Consider the following 27094-nt stretch of genomic DNA (forward strand, 5'->3'; position numbering starts at 1 on the left):
TAAAGGTAAAAAGAAGAAGTTTTAGCCCACTGGGTTCCTTAAATTAATAGTAAAGAACAAAATTCAGAAATTAGTTTCAAAAATTCTATATTATTATATGATATAGAATAGTACATAATATAAATAAAGCTTGACTAAAAAAGAATAGAAAATAAATATTTTGAATGTTCAATGATTAATATTTTTGGAAAGACAGAGTCTAACAGATGAGTACTTAGAGTATATTATATTTGTGCAAAAATTGTGGAAATAATCTCTTATAATAACTACAACTGTTCTTTTCCATTGTACAGCCAAGAAGCTGTGGACACACAAGGCTGCCCTTTAAGCTTTAGTGTGAGAACACAGCTCCACTGCACAAGTGGGGAACGTTCTCAGTTTCACCCACAGCACCAGGTAAAAGTAAGACTGACACACACGGGCGTGCTGGAGGACTTGAACATAGTCTTCGTCTTAAGCCGATGATAGTGGATAAAGGACCTGGTTATTTACATTTGATAAATGTTAAGTATGTACATTTTGTATGAAGAATGCATTCTTTAAATGTACAGGTGGGTTCTCAATAAGTGCAATTATGCATATAATATAGGCTACTTTAAATTTTGCATACCTGTATCGAATACCCACTTGCTGTATATCTATTGCTTTATTAGTATAGTTTATAATTTTAAAACACATAGAACTAAGTTTCTTGGATGTTGCTAATTTGTTGATTTTGAAAAATATGTCTCATATGTATGTCAAATCAGTTTCCCAGAAATTTGGAAAACATTTACACACTCTACTTTATGTTTGTGTATGCTCGTTACACATAACTTTGCCAACTGATCTGAACAGGTTTCTTAAGAAATTTGTTTTATCTATTGAAGAGGTCAAAGTTCAATAGGCCTATAGTAAAAAACTGCACCAGGCTTCTCCTGGGACTTGCATCCTGTCAAACACCAAGTGGCCACTTTGCTGAGCCCTTGTTGCTCACTCTTTCTAAAAATATCAGGTGCTTATTAGGCTACAAAGAATGGCATGTTTAAATAAATCCTAATGGCCAGGAGCAGTGTTTGTTTTGGACAAAGTCAAGCATGGAAAGTCTTCTCTAAAGAATTTTAGAGGGTTTCAGAAATTCCAGCTGGGTGTCCTTGGCATTGTGTGGGCACAGGGGTCCTCAGTGGGCAGAGTGCTCTGAACTGTAGGGGTGGGAGGCACAGGGGTCCTCAGTGGGCAGAGTGCTCTGAACTGTGGGGGTAGGAGGCACAGGGGTCCTCAGTGGGCAGAGTGCTCTGAACTGTGGAAGAGGAACTCAAGTTGTTTTCTTAGTCTGTGGCCTGATAGTTGTACAGTTTCTAAAAGTTCACTTTCACCTAACACATTTAATTTTATGATTCACCTAAAAGAGATTACAATAGCTTGTAAAAATCTTTTGTCTTTTCTCTTTCCTTAAGGGAAAGCTAGTTATTCATTTATCTTTCATATTGGTGTCTTTTATGAATTTTAGATTTATGCTATGGAGTTATAAAAACTCTGCCTTTAGAAGCTACGCCTGGAATTCTGCTGAATCCTTAAATCAATTTGGCAAAAACAGATACCTTTATTTGCCTGATTTTTTTCTATGCATCAATACATATTTTACTTTTTTAATATACTTCAGTAAGTGTCATTTTAAAAATGAAATCTTATTTATGTTTAGTCAGGTGTATTTCTAGATAGTAGATTTTCTGTTATTATCAACATTCATTTCGTGTTCTGCCAATAAACAGCGATGTTTATCAAAAAAAAAAAATAACTACAACTGTTATACAAAAGGTGGTTTAATGGCTACACTAAGCACTTCTGTTCTGTAAAGGGACATTTCAGATCCTTTTCTTGCTCATGCGAACCAAACCCTGTCAATCTGTAAAAGAGTTTCTTTTTTGATAAGATGTTCACAGGATTAGATCAACTTTAAAAAGTTCCAGACATCTTCTGTCTTGATAAACACAGTGATGGACTGACCCTTACAAACAGAAAGCCACAATGAGTCTTAGTTGAATTTTTGTTTTGTCTTTGTCCTGGGAATGATCTGAGGGCCCAGCACATGCTGAGCAGTCACCTCTGCTCTGCTAGATGTAGCAGCCTTGTTCCGGGACCATTTTTACTATGGAACTCAGGCTGGTCTAGGTCTAGAACTAGAAATCTAACTACCTTGGTGTCAAAGTGCTGAGATTTCAGCGAGGCACCACTTTCCCTAGCTAAAACTCATTTTTTCTTAAGAATGAAAGCAAAAGTTGGGGAATAATTTACAATAATAAACTGAAAGACAATTCTTTGTGATTAATTCAGTGTTATAAAGAAAACTGTAGGGAAAAAGGTCCTATTCCTTTGCCTGAAAACAAAGCAGTAAATGTGGTGTAGGTATGAGAATTCTCTACTTCCTCCCCCTTCCCATCCTCAACCTTCTTTTATCTCTCCTGTTTTGGTTTTGTTGTTTTGCTTTGTTTTTGTTTTTTGTTTTTCGTTTTGTTTTGTTTTTGCCAGAGGAACAAATCCTAGGCCTTGGTCATCAAAGCCTAGTGCTCATTAGAGTTACATCTCCAGGTCAGTGAGCCTCCATCTCCAATCTTGGGATCCGATTGTCTACATCCTTTACAAATAATTTAACTTCTTCTTCTACCATAAGTCCTTAAATGCACTTAATTATTTGACTGAAAAGCCCTCATGCTCAGTTAGTACCCGGGACAGAGGACATTGAGCATATTTACCAAATGCGTCAGCTTCTGCCTGGTACTCTCACCAACGTTATTTTGACTCTAAGGCTCTTCAGCTTTAAATGACACTGTTCACATTAGGTTGGTTATTCTATGAGATAATTAACATACAATAGAGTTATTATAGAACTATATGTTTGAGGAAACAATGAGGATAAGACAAAACATAGTATCAGTCCAGCAGAGATAAAGTGTGGGTAATTTATCCTCCCACAAGTGATGGAGGAAGGTCATTGGTTAAAAAAATAAAGAAACTGCTTGACTGGCCCTCATAGGTTAGAACATAGGTGGGTGGAGTAAACAGAACAGAATGTTGGGAGGAAGAGGAAGTGAGCTCAGACTCGACAGCTCTCCATTTGGGAGCAGACGCCTCAGAGAGATGCCATGCTCCCTGCTCCTGGGCAGACAAGTGCGATGAAGCTCCAACCCAGGATGGACATAGGCTAGATTCTCCCTGGTAAGCCACCTCGTGGGCTACAGCAGATTATTAAAAATGGGCTAGTCCAGGAGCGAGAGTTAGCCTAGAAGAGGCTAGATAGAAATGGGCCAAGCAGTGATTAAAAGAATACAATTTGTGTGTTGTTATTTCAGGCATAAGCTAGCCGGTGGCAGGAGCTGGGTGGCAGAATGCAGCCCCACAGCTCCCACTACACACAAGCAGGTAGCAGAACAGTGCTTGAGAGTTGGCATCTTGAAGCCATAAAGAAATGGCATATGGGAGGATTATAAATATTTTGACATTGTCACACTTTTTGGAATTAGTCTTGTAAAAATGCTAGACTGTGGAAGGCTTGGACAGATCTCCCAGAGACCAGGAAGCAGACTCCTAATGTAACCGAGATGATCTGGGATGACCCTGCATTTCCTGAAGAAAGAATAGATCGCGTCAATTCATCAGAGTCTCTATTGTGCCTGTGACTTGGTACAAAAAAATTAAAAAGAATGGATAAAGAAAAGAAAAATTTGAATGGCTACATGGGAGCATTTTAATATTCTTCTAGGAAAGCTGGGCAGAAAGTGGCATGCAACGCTTTTACAGATGTTCAATGGAGACTATGAGAGCAGCAATGCAGTCAGCCTGGGGACTGAACTAAAGAGAGAAGAATATTATCTTTAAATGCAGAATAAGATGACATGCTCTCCTGTGAATTCATGTCTTGATTGAAGACATGTGAACAGGAATAGAAAGAGAAAATGGCAAAGAGTTCACATTTTTCTGTAGTCTTTAGAGTTCCTGAGGTATCAGTGAGGAGAGCTTGAAGGAACTAAAATCCTAGAAAGGTTTCACAGGTGCAGAGAGGAGACAAAAGTGATATTTCATGTTTGTTTTAGAACTTGCTGAGCATGTAGAGAGCTTTTCTGTGTCTGGAGCGCTGGACAGAGTAAGGGCCACACAATGCAGAGACAGTTGCAGGACTCCCAGCATGTAAGGCCTGGGGGTGCCCATGCACCCCCATGCAGTATATGAATGGAGGGAACATTTTTTCATACCCAAAGATTTCGAAGTGGACCAAAATGGTCCATGCACACACTGGCTGGTTTGCCAGTCATGGGAATGAAGCCACTGAGTTTGCCTGTGATTTAAAGTAGATCGAGACAGAGCTAGGAAGAAAAACAGGGCTTGTAGGATGGTTGTCCACTAGTAAACAGCTAAGCCATATTGTTCAGTGTTGGAGAAGGAGCTGCTTGTTTATTTCCAGCAGCTAGGAACTGAAATAATCACACAGAAACTATATTATTTAAAAAACTGCTTGTCCCATTAGGTTTACCTTCTTACTGGCTAACTCTTACATCTTAATTAAAGCCATCTCCATTAATCTATGTATTGCATGTGGCTGTGACTTATGGGGTAAAGTTCTACCCAGTTCTGGCAAAGCTACATGGCTTTTCTCTTACTCTGCCTCCTTTCTTCCAGCATTCAGTTTAGTTTTCCCTGCCTACCTAAGTTCTGCCTTATCAACAGGCCAAGGCAGTTTTTTATTCACCAATGCTATTCACAGCATACAGAGGAAAATCCCACATCACCTCCCCTTTTCTGTTTAAATAAAAAAGGAAGGATTTAACCTTAACAGCAAAATTACATATGACAAAACAGGTATCAATCAAGAATTACAGTTATAATATTTATATCTACTTTATCCTTTATCATATCTAAGGAAAACTATAACTATAAATTCTTTAGCTCCTTCAACAACTCCAGAAGGATATCATATTATGTAAGTAAACAGGAAGTGCATTGTAAGCCTCTTCCAAAACTCTAAAATTCTCTGAGACATCTTGCTACCTGGACAGTCAACCAACATTCTTCTGTACCATTGGAGCATCAATCTTCAGCCTAAAGACCCATAGTATCCAGCAGATTTTTCCACAAAGTGGGAAATTTTAAATACAGTTCTACCTATATTGGCAGTTTGTTAGTCACTTTCTTCTGTATCCTGCAGAATATATGGCAGACAATTTGGTGAAGGAGGAAACCCATAGTATGGTCTCACCTTTAGGCAAATTCAGCAGTCATTTCTCTATGGGTTCTGCATGTTCAATTAAGCAGTCCAGGTAAGAGCAGTTTCTTGCCCAAATGGCTAATCAACTCCATAAGGAGCCTCTTTGATACCTAACTTCCTCTTGAAGTAATTGATGCTGCCAGGAGCAGATGTGTCTCATCGTCATGATAAGTCCCAAATTCTTAAAATATTTTAAATGCCATATTCTGTAGTCTTTGAAAGGTTTGAAGAATGCCTATCCATCTGAAATACATCTCTGGACATCTAGAAAATCTAACTAACATGACTACAAGTTTGACTATTATAGATGACTATGTATTAACCTGTATTTTTTAATTATACATTACATGTTTAAATAAACTGCACAAATACAATATCTTAATCAAGAGCAGAAATATATATATATATATATATATATACATATATATATATATATATATATATATATAACAAAATTGACTTTAAATTTGTATCAATAAACTAAGATCCATACCAATGCAAAGTATTCATCTTTATAGCATGTCTCCCATTAAATATAAAAAAATATTAACAATATTTGGGAATATGGGCATAGTTCTTCTCCAAACTGCTTCCTGATTTTTGTTGGGCAAGGTAATATTTGGGGGTGTTCACAGCAACCTTTCAGAGGGTCTTGGTTCAGTTTGGAGAAAATAATATTCTAATGATTCTTATATAATTATATGTTGTAAAATATGCATGTTATGATCTAAATACATTTTATATATGTATTATGAATTCCACTAACACATTGCATTGACATGTATAATGTGAGAATAAACAAGTGTATAAAACCATACACAGCAGTATATTGTAAATAAAATGACATTCAGTTTAATTGTATTTTATAAATTGCAGCCTATGTAGATAGCATGAGGCTTAAAATTGTCCTAAAAATACAAATGCCATGGTTAGAAATTCTTGAAAATTGAATCTATAACTTTCATTGTTTTACATGACACGTCGGCCATATAAAATAGATATTCTCTGAGCTTAATTTTGCTCTTCATCTCACACACCAATTTTCTTTCAAAGACATGACTCATTTATTATTTCTTCTGAAATATGTGGTTGCTCTGGTTACTGTTAAATTACAGGCCTTTTATAACACTGATAATAAATTTTACAGATAATTCAAGGAAAAGAAAGATATCAGAAATCTGACTTTGATTTCCATACATAGGGGAAGGGATTGGACAAGCTGGTCAAGAACGCAGGCTGAATTAAGCCCCTACCTTTCTTCTTCATTGTGTCAGCTCCTTCATTACCACTCCCCAAATAAAGAGCAATTTCTGACATTATTGGGACTCATTTCCTAATTCAACACATTTTTTCCTCTCTGTGACAGAATAATATAAAATACTTTACTTTGGGAATAGATGAGAGCGGAGCTCATTTTGCTTGGATTTGCACTCATTTTTCACTTCGGACACATTCATATTTGTTTACATTACTTTATTTGGAAATGTTTATGACAGTACAGTAGAATTAAATTCAAGAGATAGATATCATCAGTTTACTATAAAGGGGAGGCATGGAAATTATTTAGATGATGAAATAGTTCAGAATTTCAGTGGAGCTGGCAACTTCATGTGATGTCATTTCAAGGATTTCAGTCCACATAATTTTCAAGTATCTACCATCTCCAATGTCATCTAAATGAGAGATAGTCTTCATTGTCTGGAATTTCTTTGGTTCCTGCATAATCTTGGAGAAGAACTTTGTGTTCAACCTTCACACTAACTGGTTGAATCTCTCGGCCCTGCCTTTCCACAATACAATGCTTTTCCTTTAGACATATCTGGAAGCTGCAGCCTCCTTTGGATACAGATTTGGTTCCACTTCTTTTGACTAATACTCTGTCAAAGAGCAAAATATCCTGAAGCTTGTTGGACACTGACTGACTTGACCACTGCACTTGGGACTTGGCACTCCAGGTGCCATTGTGCACAATCATTGAATAGCAGAGATGACAGGGAGGGAGTAAACTGGGATCAAGTATCTGGATTGGCATTTGAATATAGGATTGTACAATGCAATATGTTAATGTGGAGCTTTTCTGAAATTCATTGTCATATTTTTAAAAGTATATTATGCATAAAATAGAAGATTTCTTCAAATTGTGAAGTATATAATACTCTGATGCATCTTTTCTCCTGTCAACAAACAATTCATGAACTCACTAATGTTCTTGGTCAACTTCAAATACAGCTATATTCTTTCCTGTTTTTTATTTTTCAGCAAGACACCATGGGTTCCTCATTCCGAATGACCAGTTTCCTTAGTTCAAAAAGTTAAGTGTGAGCAAAGAAGCAGGGATGATGTGATGGAAAAGTTTGAATGCTTGAAGCAGGATTAATAAAAACTCAAAGAAATTGAGGTCCAACATGAATACCAGAAAAACAAAGCAGCCAGCCACTGGCTCTTACCTCAATCTCAGTCAGAAAATAGTGATCCCGCCTCCAGGAAACTTCAGAATTAGACTAAGACTGTCTCCTCCCATTCTAGAATCCTCTCTAGGAATGGGATTAAGGACATGCACCACTACCACTGGGTTTCTATGGCAAACTGATATGGCTACTGGGATTAAAGGTGTGTGTTACCACTGCCTGGTCTGTAAGGTTATTCCATGGGGCTGTTTTACTCTCTGATTTCAGGCACATTTTATTTATTAAAATTCAAGTACAATGCCACTACAAGTGCTTGCTATTCTTCTTTAATAAACCCAAGAGCCCAGGACGGCATCTAGCACCTATATTCTCTGGAACCTCTGTGGTAACACCACTCTGGAAGCACTGAGATACTGCCATTTAGCTTCAAGGACTTCCTAAAACAATACACTTTGTGTTGTTTTAAGCCTCTCAGTTCATAGCATTTTGCTACAGCAATCCTGAAATTAAGGCATGTTTTAGTCTAGGGGTCTTTGGTACAACAAAGTTGGGGGAAGGTTCTTTTACAATTTGCTCATTAACAGTATTATTATAGGCTTTACAGGTCTTCTCTGCCTTGTCTGCTACTTGGGTTAGTACCCAATCCTGCATATTTTCTCTGAGTTGAAAGGCACCTAGTTATGATCTGAATTTTCCACTTATATGTATGACTGATATGGGATTCCCCTCTGTATGCTGTGAATACCATTGGTTAATAAAGAAACTGTCGTGGGCCTTCACAGGGAATAGAGGTAAACAGGGAAAGATAGGCTGAATTCTGGGATAAAGGAGGCAGAGTCAAGTAGAAACCATGGAGCCGATAAAGGCAGATTTAATTCCATCATTTTAGGATCAAATAACTATAGTTCCTATATATTATAGTTTCTAGAAACACATCTCTTACCCACAGAGAGTACTTTAATGATATAAAATCACTACCAAGAAATCCAGGAGGAGAACTCATCTCTAAAAAGAAGCTCAGTTAATCCACTAGTTTAGATATTGCAAATGTAGAAAGTATGGTGAGGATACCCTTTTGTCTATGGCTCCTCATTATGGATTTCAAGAGCATGCATGTCTCTGATCCTTACCAGTCACCTCTTCAAAAAACAGCAGGAAGAAGCAACTGAGACCCAATAATACCACCAAGGAAGTATCTCGAACTGATGTAAAGGTAGACTTTCAAGTAGTCCAAACCTGAAAGGGTGCCAGTCTCCTAAATATTATTATCTTGGGGACCAGGCCTATACCATGTGAACTTTCATGGTAACTTTCCCAGATATTTGAAAAATGGAAAAATTTTAAATAAAAATAGAATGTCTAAAATATTTCTATCTGAACATATTGGAGCTAAAACCCATAATATTTACATTGCCTACTGGCTAAAATTATGTAAAATAATAATAATGGACAGGTACTTTCTGAGATTGCTGTCTGTCTTGAGTACTTTCACACCAAACAAAAATTTAATTCTGAAAAGAGTACTTATGTCATATATGTCTGGTGTTCTAGAGATGGAAGAGCCATTTAGAGGAAAATGAAGCACCTAGAACCCATCTTCTCATAGTTTAACAGGAAAAAGAAGAAAGACTTGAGATTTTAAAAAAACAAATGATGCTGTCTCATTTATTCAATTTCCCACAACTTACCCACGAAGTATATGGCTGCAAGACAGATTGTCTCAGAGCTGTGCTTAAGTTATAGTCTTCAGAACTGTGGTGTGCCTGGTGTGCAGCCCAGATAATATTAATCTCTGCAAAACACATGATTTAAAATAAGGAATGAGAATGGGAAGAAAGTCGTTTCCATTCAGTCATGTGCTTTGCTCCGATAAGAACAGATGGAAAGCCTGGCACATCTCAGAAAAGGCCAGCCAACACAATGACAATTACAATGAGATCTTTTGGAGCATTTTTGGAACCATACAGTATACAAATAATAAATAAATGGAAATTGAAGTATAACAGTAACTATACACATCGTGTGGGACACAATTATATATCACCAATGAAATTAAATGACTTTCAAAATTTATGCTTTGCTAGCATTTGCAATATCACAGATCATAAAAGCTAATGTGTGGTGATGCAGCAACATAGTCGCTGAAAAGTGATGAGTTTTCGGTGTGTGATAGCATGTTTCTGATTAAAGACAAATTCTACAATGGGAGAAATTAGGATATAATGAAATATCACACCATATTATTTCCTGATGGCTTTTGAGATGTCTCAAAGGCTGTCTGTTGGAATAAGCAAATTATAACAATATTTGATGCTGATCTTGAAGATTATACTTTGTTATTCACACACTAGGCATTGTACATGGTTTTTCGCATAGCTTACCAAGATGTCCACCACTTCACATGACATCCATGTGCCCTCAGAACAGAGAAGCAAATAGAGACAGTTGATGGCATCAAGAGCTGCCAAGATCACCCTCACGAGGCCTGCTGTCATGGCAAGCAGGGAAAAGTGTTCCTTTAACCATTGTCTGGTAAGCACTTAGATTGTGTTTGGTAATTGTTTTAAACATTTAATCACTTCTAATAAATACACTGTACTCAAGACATTCAAGAATTATTTTTCATGAAAGAGCAATAATTCTTCATAAGGCCCTTTATCAGTGTACAGACATAGTACTTGAAACTATTTGAAACTGGGTAGGGCCCAAACTTCTGGCTTATTTTATATATATATATATATATATATATGAGATTTGCAAGGGCTTTTTCTTTGTAGCATCAGATGTTATGTGGACATTGTTTAAGATGTAGTAAATTTGACAAATTTTCCAAGTTTGGTAAAGGTTTTACCAACTAAACCCTAAGAAAAAATTTAAACACCATTTTCTCCATAGAAAATTCAATATCAAACATTTTAGAGCCTGCTACTTATAATAAGCCTTGATTAAAATAAACACGCCTTTTTTTTTTGACTTACCAGTATTTGATTCCAAATACTGATCTTTACACACCCACAACATAGGGCCCACAGGAGTAAGGTACTCTAGTACCACTGCCTGATAATCTCCACAGAAGTGATTGTGGAACAAACAATCCACGAAGGTGGAGGTTAAAGACCTGTGTTTGTCGTTGTTGTGAAAGCCTTTTCTTCCCATCACAAACTGTGTAACAGGAGCCCAAGATCAATGAAGTGCAGCTGCATAAACAGCACGCAGTAACCGGACCCCATGGGCACACCTATGCCGCCTTCCAGGAGTGGAAAAGAGGCAGGAAAAATGGATTTTTTTTTCACAGTCTCTATCCAGCTTATTGGAAGTACATCATTTTCAAGCATGGCTACAAAAATATATTTACAGAAAATGATTCCAATAGTTCTTATGTGAATGGAGTAAGAAAGGATTAATAGTTAATTTCTTGTTTACCTTCCTTAATGCTTGAATTGATAAATTGGTTGCTCTAGTAAACGAAAGCAAATATTAAGGAGGAAAAATGATAATATTCATAAAAGTGTTTTATTTGGAAAGATTTAATAAAATTATATATTCTGTTCAAGAGTGATATTTTTCTTTTCCTATAAGTAAATTGTAGACTTTATGTTCCCATAACATTTTATTAGACCTTTGCAATGGTATAATTAAAATAATTATGCTTATTTACAGTGCCAAAATGTCCATTTGTATGAGTATATTTGACTAATATGCAGCCAAAAATCTACTCATTTTGCTGAATTCTAATGCAATCTGTATGCTATATTATTGAACTTGTTAATTTCAAACATTTTAAATAAATTCTTAAGTTTCAGGTCATGCAGGGATGATGGCTCAATAGTTCAGAGCACTTGCTCCTATTTCAGGGAACCCCGGTTTCTTTCTCATGACCCACACTGGGGGAATCACAATTGTTTGTGACTTCAGTTCCTAGGGATTCCATGTCTTGTTATAGCCTCTCAGAGTGTCTGCTTGCACATGGGTGCAGTTCACACACACACACATACACACATGCACATGAACATTCACATGCACACACACACATATGCACGCACACATACATACATGCACAAAAGAAATGAGCAGCAAATCTTTATAAAATGTATACAATCCATTAAAGCCTTTTACTACTAATATTCAATGCTTGGCAATGAAGTGCAGCTATATAATTACAATTGAAATGGAAAAATTTTTATCGTTCTGTATTTTTCCCATTCACCTATATGGCTGAGATAGACATGGACTAAAACGGTTCATGACGTAGATTATGAAATTAAGACCTTTGATATCATGATAGAATGGACCTTTTGGGACTCTGAGAGAGAAACCTTTGTGCTTGTGCAACACTTGAGTTTCTCCTGCCTACCAAGAGCAAGGCTCTGGTGACTCCAGTCCACTTGTGGTCTGGCCTTTGGTGAGCATTCCTTTGAAATCAGCTGAGCTAAGTGACTCCCTTCTAGGAAATAGGATTTTGGCAATGATGATGGATGTGATGTCATTTTCATTACCAAAAAGAGTAGCTGTGTCTCAAGTACTCTAAGTCTCACATTCCCAGCTGCCACGGTGGAAACTCTCCTTTGCCGAGCTACATCTGAAGGGGAATTGGAGAAGTGCTTGAGTAACAAGCCATCAAGGGCTAAGCTTGTTATTATAAACACCAGGAGTCCAGCCAGCAATCATGCAAGTGAGTTTAGATAGACTCTTGTGCAGCCGAGACCCTGGATGCACTACAGCTGCCTGCGTGCCATCAGCTGAACAGCTTAACAACAAATAAAGCCCATAAGCTCGGACTGGTGGGGCTTATACAAGCCATAGGCTGGTTTCTGTCTCCGTGTACATGCTCTGGGTGTTTGCCATGGAATTTTTGTTGGACTCTTAACAATGGGAGCGAAGGTGTCCCTCACTCTCTTGCCTGCTTGTGGGACATTTTTCTTCTTACTGGGTTGCTTCACCCAGCCTAGCTATGAGGATTTGCATGTAGTCTTATTACATATTGTTTTACTGAGTTCAGTTGATACCTCTGGGAAGCTTATTCTTTTCTGAAGGGAAACTGAGGAGCAGTTGATCTTGGGGAGAGAAAAGATGATTGGGTACAGTGGAGGAAGCAGAGGTTGCAGTAGGGATGTATTGAATGAGAGAAGAATAAAGAAATGAAATAAGTAAAAGGCTCAACACTGAAAAACTTAGACGATGCTATAGGTCATGCCATACCACATATTCAAACAAGATTCGCTACGCTAGCATGTAATTCATTGGGTTTTTTTAAAGTGCAAAAACTATATTAAAATGTTTGAAATACATTTGCTTACTACTTATTATGAGCAAATGTTTGATTTCTAGACAATCTATAGATTACAACTTGCATCATTTTGTGTTTAATACTAAATAATAAAATGGGAAAATTTTTAAAAGATTTGTGTAGCCAGGGCTCCCACAGAGAAGACACTATTTTTTCCTGTGCTGTGTTAAGTCTAAGAGACCCAGCCCTGCAGATGATCCTCATTCACTGTCTTCAAAACACCTTAAGGTGAAGCTTCTTAAACCTTATGAATGCAAATGTGATCCACGGGTTCTACTAGAATGATTTCCATAATGATGCATTGCTGCTTCCCTTTGTCTTGCTTCAAGATGAAACCGATAAGGAATGGTTAGCCTTGATCAAAGAATAATGAAATCACTGGACTGCTAGCCTAGCACATGGAAACATGCTACACATTTTTAACTCTATTCCTCAGAATCCTGTCTATAGATGAGGAAATGAAGATGTACTTTCATTCAGTTACCTGCCTACTAAAAAGTTAATAAATGCCTTAATTCTGACAATTCTTGTTAATGGTCAAAAAGGCTGTCTTTCCCAGACCTATTGAACCTACTTGAATATACAGGATAATATCTTAATAACGCCATGCAAGAGAAGACTACAGATGTCAATGTAAAAATCTAATTCACTCTCTCCCCATTGAAGGATTGTGCAGTATTCGGTGTTTAATAGTGATTCCAGGGCCCTCAGATTCACAAATACAGAGGTTGGGGACATTTGAGTACCTCAAAGTCAGTACACAGACTAGTGACATCACTGACCACAAAAAACCCCAAATGATATAAATCTTTATTATATTTTACTGAGTTTTATTGTTTATTGATAAAAACTATAACATCATTATCAGTAGATTTTGTTCATACAGAATAAGTGTAAATGAATAACCAAAATATGATGATTTTATTACAAACTTATATTATATTACTCAGTGTTTCTTATATACTGACTCCCTTGGAGAAGGTACTTTAGATGATGCTTAATAAACTGGAGTTTGTGTCTTAAAAGCATTTCCAACTGGCTAAGCTCAATGCTACACATTTTCTTTCCATCAGCTGTCTGAAGTAACCGAGTCAAAGAAGGTAATGATAGGAAATCGAAAGTATTCTTGTGTCTCTTACATCCTAGTACCCTGACTACTTGAACCATGTGCTACTACGTCATTCTATAAGCAATGTCACTTACTGAAGTAGAGGACTGCAAACATCATGGGAAATCAATAGTCGGTATTTTGTTAGTAACACCTACAAGCCAGGTCCCCCTTGCAGGTCCTCCCAGCATCCTGTTCTGCTTCCCACGGCGATCCTCTTATTATTTCCCAATCCTTGATCACCATCCTTCTTTGAAAGCTACTTTCAAATGTAGATGGATAAATTTTGATTTCTCAAGACCCACCATTTTAATATTTGGGTGTGAATTTATTTTTAACTTGACTATCTAATAATATAAAAGTAGGGTTGTAGAGAAAGGAAGCGTAAATACTAATGATTTCTAAGTAGAAATGGCTTCAGAATCCATTTGCCAGTGAACAAGGAGAGACCGCTCAGAACCGTGTTCTGTGTCACAGAGTCTGACTAAGACCCCGGTGCTGAGGAATAACATCTTTACGACTTGCAGGAGATCTTAGGAATGGGAAAATAAACAAACAAACAAAATAGCCATAACAACAAAATAAACACCACAATGACCCTGGAAAGAGGTGTTATTGAATATAATATAAAATGATAAATTAAAATAGACCTTTGAAGTCATGCTTTGAAGACTCCTCTGTAACTTAAATGTGATTTTGGTACTAAGAGTTAATGTAAAACTTCATGCCAAGCACTTTGATATGGGAGTATATGAAAACTTACTGTGGAGTACATGTGTGCATACTTCATTCAACTTTTAGAAACTTAAGAAATAGAATAAAGGTGAAAAATTTATATGATCTGAAGAAAAACCAGAGTAGATAACAAAGAGGACCCTAAAAGAGACATATATGAATCTATATAGGAAGGAGAAGAAGAGTAAATTGGGAGCATAGGGGTCAAAGGAGAGGGAGGAAGGGAGGGAAGCAGAGAAAAAAGCATATTTCTGTTGCAGGGGCTGCTTCTTTGTCCCAGCCACCTGGCTAACTTAGCCCTGAATAACCACACAGAAACTGTATTAATTAAAACACTGCTTGGCCCATTATCTCTAACTTCTTATTGTCTAATTCTTCCATCTTATTTTAACCCATTTCTATTAATCTGTGTATTGCCATGTGGCTTACCAGGTAAAATTCCCAGTGTCTGTAGCCAGCGGCTCCATGGCATTTCTCTGACTCTGCCCTTCTTTTTCCCAGCATTCAGTTCTGTCTTCCCTGCCTACTTAAGTTCTTCCCTATCAAAAGGCCAAGGCAGTTTCTTCATTCATTAATGGTAATGACAGCACAATCAATTAAATAAATAAAGAATAAAATAAATAGAATAAAGATATATTTGTGAAATGGTGAGGAAAATGAAATATTTTTCTCTCAAAAAGACTGAGTCAAAAGGCAGAGTATATTTTGCACATAGATACCCACATAGCATGTGTATGGTATATCCTGTATATTTATGAGGACAGACACACTGAGCTTTGGAAAAATTACACAGCCCTGTTATTCAAGCTGGTCTGTGCACACAGCTGTCTGTACGCTTGTATACCCTTTGTTCGGATTCTCAACCAGAATAACCTGGCCACTTAGTAACCAAAGGTCATTGTAAATGTTCAGTTTATTGTCTGTTTTATTATCAGGTTATGGTAAGGGTTAACTATAAATAATGTTACGAATGAGACAGTACAGTCAAATCCCTCTCTTGTTTCTCTTAGCTGTGCCATTCCTCCTTTGTAACCTTCTGCTCACAGTTATCCTGTGGTTTGATATTGACCAATAACAGATTTCTGTCCATTCCATACACAGTTGGAGGTCTTGGCCAGGGTCTTCAGATAGGAAATTCTCATATTAATTTTGAAAATGTAGCCGAAACTTTCTCCTCAACAGAGGTTGTGTTGTTGAAACTGAAGAACCACCAAATGATATGACCACTGGAATGTCAAGAAATATAACAGTCTAGAAAAGAGACAATTTTGGTTGAAGGGATTATTTAATGTCTCAAAAATTTGATACATCAGTCCACTATGTAGAAAACATTTTTTAACAAAAGTTGGCAGACACTGAAATGAGCATTATGAGTATTACATTTCAAAAACTAGGGAATTAGATGCTTTTGAATATCTTTTTATGGCCACTGTTCAATAAACAAACCTCATGCATTTGGGTGTAGCTCAGATTAGTCACATCCAAGTCCTATGGTGGACTTCAGTATATTTCAATGTTTTTCTTGTTTACAAGAAGCAGATTCCAAGGGATCTATGTCTTTTGCAAAAAAAGTGGGGATCTCTTCCACAGTAACAGCATACATAATAACTTGAACAACCTAAATTAGGGAGCAGGAATTATAGAGAAGAATTGCCATTATGTGAACTGCATACACTAGATTGGCAAGTGCTCCCACTCACTCCTATGCTGTGTGCTTTCCTGCTGAGAGAAACAATGAACCTCTGGAACATTTTGCTTGGGACAAAGATTTACATAATTTGTATCTTCAACTAGAAGAAGTCAAAAACATAAATAACTATGAAGTTTAAAAGGGGTGTCGCACAAAAAAATGACCAAGTGAGCAAAACAATACAGGCTTGTCAAAAAAAGACAGGAAACTAGAAAAGTACAGGAGTTCCCAAGTCAAACTGAATTCCTGCTCAGCGAACCACCTGGGTGGATGGAGATTACTGTTGTGAGCAACAGCAAAGCATGCCAGGTTCTCTTTGTAGCTAATAAGGACTTCTAACAGGTCTGGCAATTTACCTTTCTGCTTTGAAATTGTTTTTTTTTAGTACTCCATATCAAACGAGTCTAGTTTTTACATTAGAAATTTTCAGTGTTACTGAGCTTGCAAAGTATAAGGCTATGTCCAACAAAAGAAATTAGTATGACCTGAAAATTTTAAACTGAGTATTTTAGTTTTCCTCTCTGGTACCTTATAGTGCGAATTCTAAATGTTCCTTATAATAAACCTGGTGATGTGGGATTTCCCCTGTATGCTGTGAATACAATTGGTTAATAGAGAAACTGACTTGTGCTGATAGGGTAGAACAGAGCTAGTTGGGGAAACCTAAACTGAATGTTGGGAGAAGAAAAGCAGAGTTAAACTTACATAAACAATCTATCTTATAACACACAATTCCCTTGACCATCGTTTTCATCTTAAACATCTAAGAAGGGCAGAAGAATTGCTTCCTTACCTCCCCCTCTCTCTGAAGATCATTGCTGATGTCATGAATTATCTCAAAAACATTATCAGTTTCCTCTAGTTAAAACATATGCCTGAATTTTAGATGTGATTCTATTTGAGCTTTTCAAAACACTGGAGTCTAATTATAGCTTTCATGTCTTTTCTTTTGGTTTAATCAGCACCACTTGCTCCTGGTCATCCTCTTTTTCTCCAATTGTGTGCACTCCCATTTTCTTCCCTTGTTCTAACCAGCCTCCAAGGACCCAACTCTTCTAAGTGATAAAAGGCTTGAACATAATTTCAATGCAGAAAATCAGCATGTAAAAACAGTATCCTTGAATGATGAAAAAGAATTCAGGGAAAGAATCTCATTCATAATCATAGTTTAAAAAAAGAGTATTCTCTATAATGAAGCTGAGGAAGTGAGATATTCATTAATGAAAATATCTAAAACACAGTAGAAAGAAGTAAAGGATATAGTTTGAAATGGAAACTCTCATCCATGTATTGCTATAATTTACATTCAGAAAATTAGTGTATACTTCTAAAAGCCTTCTAACAATTAGATGCAGTCCCCTTCAAAATTCCAATTCCATTCTTCATAGAAGTAGATAAAATGGGAAAATCCATGTGCAATTGCAAAAGAATCTGGGTAGATAAAGCAAACCAATGAACAAGCAAAATATTTTTTTTAAATCATCAGAGCTGACTTCAAGTTACACTGTGAAGCAATGGTGATAAGAGCGCCTGCAGCTAGCACAGAGCAGACATGCAGAACAATAAAGTAGAATAGCAAGCAGCCAATTCCTAAAGTTACACAGCCATAATCACCTTGATGTCTTTGAAGATATTAAAAAATTTATATGGGAGATAAGAGAGTCATTCTTCAACAAAAAAGGGATAATTGGATATTGACCTGTAAAATAATGAAATTACATCCCTTTCAGCCTCTAAGAAAATGAACTCCAAATGGATCAAAGACCTTAATATAAGTTCCAAAATTCTAAAACTGTTAAATGGAAACTGGAAAAAAGGCTTCAAGATGCAGACATCAGTTAAGAAAGATCTACCAACTGAACCAGCTACACTACTCCTTAGTATTTGCACAAAAGCTACCATGACCATAATGGTCTTTCAAGACAGGCTTTCTCTGTAGTTTTGAAGTCTGTCCTGGAACTAGTTCTGTAGACCAGGCTGGCCTCAAACTCACAGAGGTCTACCTCTCTCTGCCTCCCGAGTGCTGGGATTAAAGGCAGGAGCCACCACCGCTAAGCAAGTCCAAATGTCTTATATATACTTGCACAGCATTCTATTTCGCCAGTTGTATTCACAAACACTGAGTTATGAAACCAGTGTAGGTGCTTAGCAACATAAGAATGGCTAAAGAAATAATGTACGTTTTTTTCTTATATATATAGTGCATAGACTTTTAATAGCTAAATGAAAGTGGGTTTGTATAATTTGAAAATAGAAGCAGAATTAAAGATATAAAGTGAACTAATGGGAGTGGGAGAAAGTGTGAGTAGATGTTTGTGGATGGGAATTTTCTCAACACAAAGTATATATTTGTACAAAAATGTCATTATATTACATGACAAAAATGGGCTATGGTCACAGAAAACACCTAAAGTTTCCTAAAAGACCCAAACTAAAAATGGAGAAATGGTTGGTACACACAGGTATGTCCATGCGTTTCTTATGTTGTCATCTGCATCTGTCTTCAAATCCGAAGAAGTCACACGCTCCCCATGTGTCCCTCCCTCTTCTTCCCTGATTCCTCCACCATTAAGATTCTGGTTCCATTAAGAATGAGACTTAGTCTTACCCTGTGCACAAACACATGATGTCTACACACACATGCAGAGGCACACATGTGCATGCATATGCACACAGACATGCAGAAGGAGTAAGAACAATTATGGACATGTGACTTTCCCAAGGAGTACCATTTTGTATTTAAAAACAATTTAAAACCAAGTATGAGAAACTGATTATTAAAATAATTAGCATCAAAACCCTTCAGTTTACAAGTGATGGTCCAGGCACAATAAAGACAGCTGTGTTTCAGATCATATGCTGCTTTTGCTGAGGGTTTAGTTAACTTCATAGCACTCATGTTGAGCAGCTCATAGTTGCCAATAACAGTAGTTTCAAGGGATCTGATGTCCTCTTCTGTCCTTTGTGGGTATTTGCCCTCCTGCACACATATACATAATTGTAAATAATAAAATATTTTAAATGATAGTACATTAAATAAGAGCCAAAGGGTGTCAGCTATAGACAGCCATGATGTATAAATTTGTTAAAGTCTGTGTCTAACACAGAACAGTCTACTACCCATGAGCCTTAGCCTTCTTTGTCATCAGAGCTGCAGAGTCTGCCGTGGCTATGAGAATCTATAAATCTATTGGACTATAACATTATGAGCTAATATAAGCCAAAATAGTAATTTAAACAAGTTTGTCCTGTAATTAAACTTTCGCTCCCTGTGATAAACTTTCATATCAAATGTTGTGATTTTTCTCTACTGAGTCCGGTTTTGATGCTGTCTAACACAGGGAACAGAGAAACTGTGACCAGACTAGCTTTTGTCTGTTAAGTAATATAACATGTAAAGCATAAGATGCATAGATGCTTCTAAATGCAGTAAATTAATTCCCAAATACTGTGTCATGAAGTATTAAACTGTAATAAATACATTCATTATAAAGATGATGTGTGTATCTCTCTGTGTGTATTTTCATAGCCAAATGGACTCTTCAATAAGTTCAGTACAAATCCCTTTTTGAGAAGCTTCCTGAGAAATATGCTTCTGTGGCCATCTTTCTTTCCTTTCTTTCTTCCTTTTGGTTGGATAATGCCCCATTTGTTCTTTTAAGAGAGCTCTTGTTTTCATGTGTCCTGGACTGTCGTAGGAAAGATTGATGTCTGGAGTCACTGCTAGGAAGTGCCAACTGTTCAGACTCACTGCCCTCCATGTCCTCGCCCTCTTGCTCAGCAGGATCTCACAGACTTTGACGGCCAATATTCAGAGGGGAAATACTTTAACGGCAAGAAGAGCTGCCAAAGAAACCTTCCCTAAATGCTCAAAACTCTTAGTGGTTAGATGTTAGGGCACCAGATGGCAAGACTAATGGGAATACATTCATATGTGAGCTGAATAGTGCTAGCCAATGCTAAAAGAGATTCGGAATTCAAAATTTCCTCTATCATTAAACTTTTCACCAGAATGTCATCCCCATGGTAGCCTGGGAGGATCTGGATCTATTTAACTACACTCTGACCCTCTTCTTCCAGACGTAGGAGCTTAGTGATCAATTGCATTAATAACAGCAATTGTCAGTGTGCATTTTAGGAGAGATTTCCACAGTGTAACATGTTCCAGCAATACCTTCACCCCTACGGAGAGGAGAGCAATAATACTGCGCACTTTGCACCGCAAGGAAAATGAAAGGAATTTATGTAGAAAGACATGAAGCAGGTGTTTAGGAACCATTGAGCTTCATAGTAAGGGGAATGGCTGTTGCAAAATTTAACCATTTAGAGGCTTTGAGGTCATGGAAAAACCATGTATTATCTACTTTGTTTTTGTTCCTTTTTCTTTTTTTTTTCTTTTTTGAAAGGAAGGTCTCATGTAGCTGAGGCTGGCCTCCTATTTTCTGCCTCTCCCTCTCAAGTGAAAGAATGCTCATCCCTTGAATGACCAGCTGCCATGCTTTCAATGAGTTAACGAACTACCTTTACGAAGAAGAGTGTGATTACATTCAGAATATTGAACAGGGATAGGATATGGAGTTTCTTTTAATTATTATTTTTTTAATCCAGAGTGCAACAAAATGACCTTTTGGTTGCTTCAGACTATATGTGTAGAGAATACCCAAGCCAAATGGAATAAATGATGTGGGAATTGGATTCATTGATTCATTGGCCTCCCCTCACAGTACTGTGTTTCAAACTTGTTGAGCTGGCTTTTTTTTTTTTTTGAGCCAGTACTCTATGGTGAGATGTCTTGCTCAGTCTTGATGGAGGCCCGAGAGGAGGGAGCACTTGGTCCTGCCTCAACTTTACCTGCTAGGCTTTATTAACGCCCTGTGGGAGTCCTTACCATTACTGAGCAGTGGAAGGGGAGGTGGGGTTGGGAGGGGCGGGAGGGGGAACTGTGATTGGTATGTAAAACAAATAAATATTTAAAAAACAATCCTGTGATCTAATATTTTGACAGATCAAACATAGATTGCTATGAAGGGAATATGTACATGACAGAATTTATTTTTAGGACCTCACCTTCTGATACAAAGGTACTGGATGTGTTGAACGTTTGAGGAGTAGCCAGCCGAGAATGACTAGCAAAGTAATTATGTAATTAGTGAATGAAGACAGTATCTTTGTAAAAATAGAGCCCCAGAGAAACCCCTCAGCCATCCTTCCATCCTTCTATGTGTGCCAAACTGCTCAGTGGTCCTTGCTTTACCTAAGTGATACGGAATTGTCGGCCCGTTGATTTGGAATTCCCACAATACCTTTCTGATCTGTGAAAGCCTTCTGCCTCACATTCAGATACCAGCGCACGTCGATTTTTATATCAGTACAAATAGGCCAACATGGATATTCTGCAGAGGTAATAAAATATTTGAAACTAAATATTCAAATTGGTCCTAAAAGGAATTAAATTATTCTTCTAATGAATTTATTTGCATCCTTAAGTTTTCCTGTGCCACTTGGAAAAATTTTATCAAATATAAGTAAAATGTAACTTCTTATTGTACTTTCAAACTTGAGACAATAAACAATATTAATTAAGAAGGCTCAAGGAGAGAGAAAAAAGATAGAGAAGGAGAGATGATTACTTTTGGAGGATTATGTGTGAGGACACACAGAAGTGGTTTGAAGGAGGGAAATAAATGAATGATACCATGTCTAGAGATCTGCGCCACCCATGACACTGTCTGATGATTGTCCTCATGTCTTGCTTCCTAGTTTCACTACTTTAAAGATAAAATAAAAAAAGAACAAATCAAAACAACAGAAAATAAGGAAGCATCTCCTGCTCAGAGTCACCAACTGACAGCTTAAACTTAAGCCCAGACATATGTGGCCTCCAAGCTGAAGCTCTACTGAACTCCTTTAGATGCCCGCTCTCTGCTTCACATGAAAGATTTGACGGTGACACAGGGTGGCTGCTCTCAAACATTGATTCTTCCTGTGTAAAGAGAATGTGAATATATACCTAACAGTTACAGCTAGAGGGTTACACTGACTACCAATTACAGTGCAGTACCAAGAAAGAAAGCACAGATGACCATAAGACGTCTTCACAAGATGACAGAGCTAGAGGACTAATGTGTTCTTCTGTATAATAAGCAAATAACCTAATAAACAAATATCTATGGATGTAATGGAAAATATTTACCTCAATTTGCCTTCTTTCAAAACATCCACATATGATCATTGAGATGAACTCAACTGACAGGTTCTTACTTGGGTTTTGAAATTCCAAAACCTATTTTGCTTAACCTAACATTATATGTGTAGTTTTAGGAACTGTTATTAAAGAGTAAAGTGAAATCGACAAACTACAATCCATTTGGGAGAGGGGAAAATGAGGTTCACTCATTTGTATCATCAAATAAACAAGAACTACTAAATCATATCTTAGGAACAAGCCCCTTTCTTATATTATAAAACAAATAGTTCTAACACATACAAATGAATTTCTGCTTACTTATTTTGCAAGTTGAAATTTCCAGTTTACTTTGCATAGTCACAGAATTCTATTCTTTAAAACCTTATTGGAATTTGAACATACCATAAATACTCTTTACACGGTCTGGTTAACATCTTTCATTTTTATTGTACATACGATATTGGTATTCTCTAATTTTCATCAAAATATTTACTTATAATGTTTTAAAGAAAACCAAAGATTCATAACAATATATAGATATAGATTATGAATCTCAGTGTAGCTCAAGCTCAAATGACACACAAAACCCATAACAATTAGTCATATATATGCATTCATGTTGAACAGAATATGTTTGTTAGTATTATGGCTGGAAAAAGTATTTGGCTTATGGATATGTTTAGTAAACCATCACCCTCAAAAAATGTTCATGAATATTCTTAAGTTTCTTTGGTTTTACTAAAAAGTATATTTCCAGGTCATCAACTTCCTCTCACAGAATCAATCTATGTGGTCAAGTCTTACTTTTATTGTAAAATTATAGCTAGAAATGAAAACTTACCAGCAAAATTAAATGAATAATTTTATGTAATATTATGCAGGTAAAAATAAAATTATAATTTAAATATTAGAAACACTACACAAAATTTATATGCATATATATTTATGGCAATTTTCTTCCCTTCACCTCTCTGTACTGGAATTACAAGGCCTCACACTGCACTCAGCCAGTAGAAGAGATTTCAAAACCATTTTCTCCAAAATTTTGTCTGTTTCATAGTCCTTTCATTAGAACAAAGGATTATGTGAATATATTTGTATTTATATGAGTATGTTTCTATTTTCAGATCATTATTCTAAATTTGCTTTAAAATTAGTTCTCTTATTTCATGAGATTGCCTTATAATTATAACATTCTCCCTTCCCAATGAAACCTAGTTAATTATGAAATTATGTTCATTTGATATTTTTGTATTGATTTGTGTGTAAAGTATATGTATAAGTGTGTGTGCATATGTGTTTGTGTACAGTATGTGGGTGGATGTCCGAAGGAGCTCCTTCCATGTAAGAATCACAACCCACTATTTTGAAGCTAAAGCAGTTATGCTGGCTCTACTTCCTGGGTTGTGTGCACCCCGTTTCTATTTAAAAATCTTGTTTCTTGTGACTTTGCTTGTGCTTCTTCTGTTTGTCTTGTCCAATTCCAGTGTGTTGGTTTTTACTTTATCTTATTGTATTTTACTTTGTTTCATTAATATCCTATGAAGCCTGTTTAATGTCTCATAATAGACAGAAGAATATATATTCTGGATGGAGGAAGTGGAGATTAACTGCAAGGAATAGAGGAAGGGGGATCACATCAGAATATACTATTGGGGATTGACAATAAGAGCTATTATCAATAAAAGAAAAAATCACTAAGTTTAAAGTATTCTATTATTATAGTTCAAACCCTCTGAGACATTGTCTGCTAACTGGAAGAAGAAACAAGACAGAATCCCACTCTCTCTGTTTTACTAAGGCTTGGGTAAATTTTTTTCTCAAATGTGCTGTTGAAAAATTAAGATTATCATCTTTGAACATTACTTTTTCACTATATTAAAAATGATACAGCTGGTGAGGTGGTTCAGTGGCGCTAAGCCTGCTACCTGTGTTCAATCCCAGGTTCTATATGGTAGAAGGAGAGAACAAACTTCTGTAAGATACTCTCTGGGTGAAAAGGCAGAGCAATGGAGGCCAGGAATTCTGAGGGAAATAAGATGTTTCTCTGACACTCTACCCTGTGCTTTTCTCCTTATTCTCACTACAGGGTTTGAACTTACTGGATATTGGTGAGATTTCACATAGGAACATAAGCCAGAGAAATGTCCAACTTACTTTTGGGTGTGTAGAGATCTGGTAACAAATCACCTTTCCCACGGATGTGACATGTTTTCCAGAGAGCCCTGGTATGTGGTCAACTTGTGTTCTGTACACCTAGCATATGTAGATTGCATGTTTATAGCACTATTTCTCCTATTTAACTGGATTTCCTATTTCAGCTCACTGTTTTCTTGGTAAAATAAAACTCAGTAAGGAGTCACTGTCAACTTAGTTTTATTAAATAAATATTTTTATACCTCCTCTTTGAGTGCGCTGGATATATCCTACATGAAAATTAATGCATATGGACAGAAGACACGTTTTAAAAAGCTGAAACAACAAATTGTCAGAAAGGAATACAAGCTTGTGTCAAAACAATCTTGGATCTAGCAATGGACTATTCAAAGTAATTCAAAAGCCTAGGTAGAAGAGAAAGAAAACATTGCCCTTGCTCAAAATCAAAATCCTGAGTCAAAAAGGTCATTGTGAAGGAAATAAAAATACATTTCACACCCAGAGCAAAAGGCTGAGTACACGTGATGAAGAACACCCGTGTACACACTGAGAGCACAGAAGAAAGCGATTGTGGACATCAACGTAGGGTTAGCAACACAATGCGTAGCACTCAGCCATTCTAGAAAGAACACCGATATATCACTGAAAAATTCTGTTCCCAGTCATTCACCTACCCCATATAGAGCTTGAAATGTTAATTACATTTTTATTGCAAGTTTCAAAACCACTATATTTCTTGAGTCTACCTCCCAGTGTTCAGATAGCTGCGATCAAGGTATATGCTCCCTTCAGAGGACCATATCACTGACTAAGCAAAGAAAGACTTGTGTATGTCCTGTAGTAATGATTTAACCTCAGTTATAACCAGCTTTCATAATTTTATAAAAAAATCTTGATATATTTCATGCAAAATTATTAACAAAATTCAGTGAGCATTGTATTCCTTGTATTATGCTGTGCAGCTATGGTTTTACTCTGCCAGTTTTTCCCAGGTGAAGTATACAATTACTATTCATTGGAGAAATAATCAAGGCTTTTTAAATATCCTGGAAAATAACTAGAGTAGATTTAATTGCTGTGGTAATAATATTGATTTTGCCTCACAGTTGGTCAACATACTCAGCAAGTGTCAGGCTATACAATGAGTACTTTCAAATGTATATCCAATTTTTAGGTTATCAGAAACAGGTATGCATTCATATGGGAATGGAATTAATATGTGGACTTCAACTCCCAAGCATGACAATCATGTTTTATTCAGAAGACAGAGTCCACAGTAATAAATTATAGCTGCATGAAGTACTATATCAGCCTGTTCTCCAGTTAATGTGCCACTGATGGCCAAACAATACTTCCAGCTTGTCATAAACACAAATGGTGACTATTTGACCCTCTAGTGATGGATGAAGTTGTTCCAGGCATATGCTGGAGGTAAATGTAGATCAATATAAATGAAAGTTATTCAGAGCTATTCAGACACTGAAAGTGACTGTCTAAGTAATGCAGCCGTTGCTTTTCTTTCTTACCTATCATAAAACATTGCTTGATTTACCAAAGTAACTGCATTTCCCCCTGCTTGTTAGCCTTTAACCACATGCTGGCATTCAAGAGTACTATCTTTCCTTCGGTGAATTAAACCAAACACAACTATAGTCCAAAAAAGACATCCTGTCCCTCCGTTGACAGTCAGAGTCTCCTCTCACAGTGCCAAAGAAAAACAAAGGCAAATAGTTGCAAAAATTTGTGTCTTGAAGCAAAGAAAAAAAGAAAGAAAAAGAAAAAATCATAATAAATAGGACCATGCTTAGGGGAAAGTGCCGGGAGCTTATAAAACAATATTGTAATTTCAAATTGGGAAACATTAATTCATAACAAGCAGGGGTATTTTTAGACAGCACTGACAGCTTGCAAGAGGTTGTAAGGGTGTGACTTGCTTTCATAGGAAAGGAATGGCCTTGTCTGGGGATTTCATTGGCAGATAGCATAGCTTAAAAATGCACATGGGATGTCTCTCTCCTAGACTAGAAGTATAATGTTTTTCTTTTCTCTTTTATGATAGGAATTAGTTACTATACAAGAAAAAGGATTTCTTGCTTTTCTCATTACTTCATCCCACTTTTGCTAGACATTACATGTTCTGCATATTAGCTTGTTTTTACAGTTCTCCCTGGGTTGTCTTCACATAGATTGCTATCCTTCCATTGTTTAAGAAAAAAATAAATATCCAAAGGTATTTGTGGATTTCTTACGGTTTTAAAACTGTTAAATGCCAGGGCCAAATAT

At 36.7% G+C, this 27094-nt stretch overlaps 1 protein-coding gene across 1 annotated transcript in view; it reads right to left on the reverse strand.

Annotated features, from left to right (window-relative positions):
* Agmo (alkylglycerol monooxygenase) overlaps window positions 1-27094 on the reverse strand; it is a 262696-nt gene that overhangs the window by 156660 nt on the left and 78942 nt on the right. The window contains exon 4 of the mRNA XM_075947527.1: window positions 9336-9439. Within this exon, the coding sequence (XP_075803642.1) occupies window positions 9336-9439 (104 nt within the window). The remainder of the gene's footprint in view (window positions 1-9335; window positions 9440-27094) is intronic.

This window comes from Microtus pennsylvanicus, chromosome 14 (assembly GCF_037038515.1).
Source record: "Microtus pennsylvanicus isolate mMicPen1 chromosome 14, mMicPen1.hap1, whole genome shotgun sequence".
In the NCBI taxonomy this organism is placed as follows: Eukaryota; Metazoa; Chordata; class Mammalia; order Rodentia; family Cricetidae; genus Microtus; species Microtus pennsylvanicus.